The sequence below is a fragment of the Pteropus alecto genome, unplaced genomic scaffold, assembly GCF_000325575.1.
Source record: "Pteropus alecto unplaced genomic scaffold, ASM32557v1 scaffold78, whole genome shotgun sequence".
Taxonomy (NCBI): domain Eukaryota; kingdom Metazoa; phylum Chordata; class Mammalia; order Chiroptera; family Pteropodidae; genus Pteropus; species Pteropus alecto.
Genome location: NW_006443124.1, coordinates 14,126,269 through 14,131,478, shown reverse-complemented (window position 1 = coordinate 14,131,478; position 5,210 = coordinate 14,126,269). Strand labels below are relative to the sequence as shown.

Below are 5,210 nucleotides of genomic sequence, written 5' to 3'. Positions count from 1 at the left end.
TTTTTTTTTTTTTTTAAATAGCTACCATTACTACCAGAACATATTATCTGTTTATTTGCTTATTTTCTGCCCCTACACTATAGTATGTGAGCTCCACAAGGACGGGCCTTGGCTGGCCATGCTGCGTTCAGTGCTTAGGATGTTGCTGGATGTGTAGGCAGGCCTTGGCCAGTGTCGTGGGAAGGATGACTGACTGAGGGGAGGGGCTGTCACTGAGGTGTTGCCTCCAAACTCTCCTTACCACCTCACCCTCAGACTCTCTGTCACTTTTTCCTGGGTTCCTTACCTCAGTTTCACTCCTGTCACCTGCTGATGTTGGACTTGTGGGTTCGAGGCTTCACGGGACCTCTCCCTATATGCCCTGCTCCTCCACAAAGGCAGTTCTCCTGGGTCTGACACAGTCCCAGGCCTCACAGGAATTCTGGGCCAGGGAAGCCCAGGAGGAGGACTGACAGGCCCCAAGGCACATCAGGGTGGCCACACCGAGCCCCTAGACCAACCACTCCTTGTGGAGGCCCGCCCTCCCAGCTTCAGCACTGGCCTACTGGGGAGAGCTGAGCAATAAATGTTGATGGTGTGTTAAAAAAAAAAAAAGTGAGGGCTGGGTCTGCTCGGGCTCCAGAATGGAGTGGATCTGAAGCAGGAAGCACCTGAACTTGAGGTTTGTTCATGCATGTGTTCATTCATTTGCTCATTCAATGACAACTCACTGAGCAGCTTGGCTCAAGGTGATGTGACAGGAGAAAGGCCTCGCCAAATCCAGCATTCAGTGAAGTAGAAGGGGCGGGGGATGTAGGGAGCTGAGAGGGAGCCAGAAGGGAAAAGAGCAGAAGAAAGTGAGTGGATCTTTCCTCCAGAAAGGAGCCTTCTGAGGCTACAGGACCTGGGTGCAGGCTGAGAGCGGCCAGAAAGCCTGGGTATGTTAGGAGGTGAGAGGTGGGGCTGAGCAGGTGCTGGAGAAAGCAATGAGACTCAGAGGGCACTCAGGCCAGCCCTGGGGGAGGCGAGGGAGCGGTGCTGGTCTGGCCTAGTGAGGGGAGGTGAAAGCTGGGCAGGGCTGTCCTGTCCTAGTTGGAGCTGGGGAACTCCGCTAGGTCTCTTGCCCAGATGTAGGCCTGTTTCTCCCCAGGTACAAGAGTGCCTGCAGCAATTCAACGTGACGGGGGCACAGCTACGGCAGATCCAAGCCCGCCTCCTGGGGTCCATGGAGCGGGAGCTGAGCGGGCAGGCCAGCCCTGCACCTACTGTCCGGATGCTGCCCACATACGTGGGGTCCACCCCACATGGCACTGGTGGGTGGCATAGAATAAGACAGGTGGCCAGGCTTGGGGAGAGGGTTCTAATCTGAGGGAGGGGGAAGTTCCTTATCCCTGTCCCTATCTCTAAGGTTCCCATCTCTAAGTTCCCTTGACAAAAACTTCACAGGCTTTGGGAATGTTTCTGGAAGGCAGAGGGCTTGGTCTCACCAGCTGCATACCTCTCTGTGACTTACTTGTCCCCAGAGCAGGGAGACTTTGTGGTGCTGGAGCTGGGAGCCACAGGGGCCTCACTGCGTGTTCTGTGGGTGACTCTGACGGGCATCGAGGGGCACTGGATGGAGCCCCGGAGCAAGGAGTTTGTGATTCCCCAAGAGGTGATGCTGGGTCCTGGTCAACAGGTGAGGAGGGCTCACTGCCCAGGCTTTGGGACCCAGCAGGGTGGCTGGGGCTCTGGTGGGCAGAGCTGAGCCTCCCGTGGGCAGAGCTGAGCCTCCCCACGTGTCCACAGCTCTTTGACTTTGCTGCTCGCTGCCTGTCTGAGTTCTTGGATGCACTCCCTGTGAGCAATCAGAGCCTGCAGCTTGGTTTCAACTTCTCCTTCCCTTGTCACCAGACAGGCCTGGACAGGGTGAGGCAGAGCGGGCATGGGCTCGGTGGGTGGAGGGGCCGCAGCCCTGTGAAGGCTGTTGGAGGAGTGACCAGCTTTTCTGCCTCCAGAGCTCCCTCATTTCCTGGACTAAAGGGTTTCGGTGCAGTGGAGTGGAAGGCCAGGATGTGGTCCAATTGCTTCGAGAAGCTATCGAGAGGCAGGGGGTGAGTGGAGGCAAGGCCGGTGGGAGGGCTGCTCCGGTGACCTGGGCCCGGGCCCGGCAAACATAGGCGGTGCCTGTGCTTCCGGGATGGCCTGCTGTCCTTTTTCGTTTTATCCAGTTTAACCCTGGGATAAATGCTACTAACATTCCCATTTTCTAAATGAAGAGACTGAGACCAAGAAAGGTCAAAGTGATGTTCAGGACTGTAGAGGGGAAACAAAGATAAAAAGGCTTGACCCTGTCCTCAAGGACCTCACAGTATAGTGGGGAAGGCATTCCAATAAAAGATTGTCCCCATTGAGGAGGTGGTTCCGATGACTCTGGGAGCATTGAGGAGGGCCCACCACAACCTGGACTTTGCCAGGTGCATAAGCTGAGGCTGGGGAGGAAGATCTAGTTTTATAGGAGGGCACATGCCTGAGAAGGCAAGTCTTCTGGACTAGTCATTCAGGTGCTGTGTGAGCAGCTGAGGTCCAGGCTGGGAGGAACGGGCTTGGAGAGCCAGGCCAGGATGAGGGGAAGCCTGCGAGGTTCCTACAGTGCAGTCTTCAAGGTGCCATGCTGGCTCCCCCTTGTCCTGGTCCTGTGGGGGGCATTGGTGTTCTGGAGGGGTTGGCTGAAGTTGAGAGCCACTGAGAGCTCCAGTGCCTGAGTTGGGGGTGGAGGAGCCAAAGAGACATGGCATGGGAGGAAGACCTCCCTCTGTTTGGCAGAGAGTCCAGAGTGTCTGTGACAGATGCGGAGAGCATGTGGACACGCATGTTTCATGGGATCTGGGCATCTCCCTCAAAGACAGGGCCCCAGCCCTGCCCCTCCCCCAGGTTCTCTGCCCTGCTCTCTCACTGTCCAGGCCTACAGCATCGATGTGGTTGCCGTGGTGAATGACACAGTGGGCACCATGATGGGTTGTGAACCAGGGGCTGGGCCATGTGAGGTCGGGCTCGTTGTAGGTGAGCCATGGGCCATTTGTGGCAGTAGGTGGGAGGCATGGCTGCCTAGTGGGCAGGCCCTGATGGGCTCATCCCTGACAGACACTGGCACCAACGCCTGTTACATGGAGGAGGCGCGGCATGTGGCGGTGCTGGACGAGGACCGGGGCCGTGTCTGCGTCAGTATTGAGTGGGGCTCCTTTGGTGATGATGGGGCCCTTGGGCCAGTGCTGACCACCTTTGACCATGCCCTGGATCAAGAGTCTTTAAATCCTTGTGCCCAGAGGTAGTCTGACCTTCTTCTCTAGCCCTGCTACTGCTCTGCTCCCCACCCTTTCCACTTGCCTGTGCTCCAGCCCCTGGGGTCCACCCTCTCCCTCTGAGCATCTCCAGATTGCTCCCTGAGTGGTCCTGGCCAGGCTCAAAATAGAAAGGGCTCAAGGTTCTAGAACTTAGTTTTTAACAGTTGGCTCTCCCTTATTCCTGCCTCTGGCTAGCCCTGACAAGTTAGAGATTGGGGGTAGCTGAGTAAAGTGTCCCCTGCCCTTCTTTATGTCTTGCCATACTCCAGAAGGCCGCTAACCCTAAGCCAGAGGAGGCAGTGGGGTCTGGGTAAACACCCACCTGTCTCTTGGGAGGCTATTTGCTTCTGAAACCTCTAGTCTTGGGACTCCAAAGAAAATGACCCCTCCTTGGAGACACTGGCAAGTGGGGCCAGGTGGGCCGAGGGCTTAGAAAAGGTTCTGTTCAGCTACTCTTCCCTCCTGCAGGTTTGAGAAGATGATTGGGGGCCTGTACCTGGGTGAGCTTGTGCGGCTGGTGCTGGCTCACCTGGCCCAGCTCGGGGTCCTCTTTGGTGGCTGCACCTCCCCTGCCCTGCTGAAACGAGGAGGCATACCCCTGGAGCATGTGGCTGAGATGGAGGAGTGAGTGTGGGAGACTAGTAGGATTAGACCAGGGGATTCTCCACTTGGGAGTGTGGAGGATGCTCTGTCCCCAGGGAGCCACGGGGCTTCGGGGGAAACGGGGAAGGAAGCATCTGGGCTCCTTGAGCCTCAAAGTGGCACCCTGTCCCCCCTAGCCCTTTGGCTGGGGCAGCCCGTGTACATGCCATCTTGCAGGACTTGGGCCTGAGCCCTAGGGCCTCGGACACTAAGCTCGTGCAGCACGTGTGTGTGGCTGTGTGCACGCGGGCTGCCCGGCTCTGCGCTGCTGCCCTGGCCGCCGTCCTCAACCGCCTCCAGCATAGCCGGGAGCAGCAGACGCTTCAGATTGCTGTGGCCACGGGGGGCCGAGTGTTTGAGCAACACCCCAGGTATTGGGAAAACACAAGATCCTGTATGAGCAGAAACATTTGTGTTTGTGACACACACCCAGAGGGCAGTGAGTATTAATGGCACCTGAGCACAGTGAGGCCAGATGGAGGGTGGGATGCCAAAAGAGGTCAGAGGAGAGAAAAGATCCTGTTCAAGGGAGGGGTCCCTGGGGGCACTGGGTGTGTGATTGGTGCACAGATAGATTTAGAATTGAACTGATTTGTAGTGATAGGGCCCAGGGCTTCAGTAAGCCCTGTGGGTCAGGGCCAGGTGCCAGGGTATGCTTGGTATGTGTCTGTGTAGGTTCCTCAGCATCCTGCAGGAGACGGTGAAGCTCCTGGCCCCTGAATGTGATGTTTCCTTCATCCCCTCTGTGGACGGGGGTGGACGGGGTGTGGCAATGGTGACGGCTGTGGCTGCCCGCCTTGCTGCCCACCGGCGCCTGCTGGAGGAGACCCTGAAGCCGTTCCGGTTGAATCTTGAGCAGCTGGCAGCAGTGCAGGCACAGATGCGGGAGGCCATGGCCAAGGGGCTTCGAGGAGAGGTCTCCTCCCTCTGCATGTTGCCCACTTATGTCCGGGCCACCCCTGATGGCAGTGGTGAGGGCCTGGCCTGGGTTTGGGGCTGGGACATGGGCTCCTGTGCTTGGATGAAGCCACTCACTCTGTCTTGGCACTGAGGGTCTCTGTCCCACAGAGCGTGGGGACTTCATGGCACTGGACCTTGGGGGCACCAACTTCCGGGTCCTCCTGGTACGTGTGGCCACAGGAGGTGTGCAGATCACCAATCAGGTCTACTCCATCCCCGAGTGTGTGGCCCAGGGTTCTGGACAAGAGGTACCCACAGCCTGGGGCTGAATCATGGGTGGGGAAGGGCCAACAGCACCCTGCCCGC

The 5,210-nt window shown here is 57.7% G+C and overlaps 1 protein-coding gene across 1 annotated transcript in view; it reads left to right on the top strand.

The window, feature by feature from the left end:
* The window catches only part of HK3 (hexokinase 3), a 13,010-nt gene that overhangs the window by 2,044 nt on the left and 5,756 nt on the right, over nt 1-5,210 (top strand). Inside the window, exons 2-11 of the mRNA XM_025040764.1 lie at nt 1,130-1,292; nt 1,503-1,657; nt 1,768-1,887; nt 1,977-2,072; nt 2,922-3,021; nt 3,103-3,286; nt 3,771-3,926; nt 4,082-4,315; nt 4,620-4,915; nt 5,013-5,152. Coding sequence (XP_024896532.1) covers nt 1,130-1,292; nt 1,503-1,657; nt 1,768-1,887; nt 1,977-2,072; nt 2,922-3,021; nt 3,103-3,286; nt 3,771-3,926; nt 4,082-4,315; nt 4,620-4,915; nt 5,013-5,152 — 1,644 coding nt within the window. The remainder of the gene's footprint in view (nt 1-1,129; nt 1,293-1,502; nt 1,658-1,767; nt 1,888-1,976; nt 2,073-2,921; nt 3,022-3,102; nt 3,287-3,770; nt 3,927-4,081; nt 4,316-4,619; nt 4,916-5,012; nt 5,153-5,210) is intronic.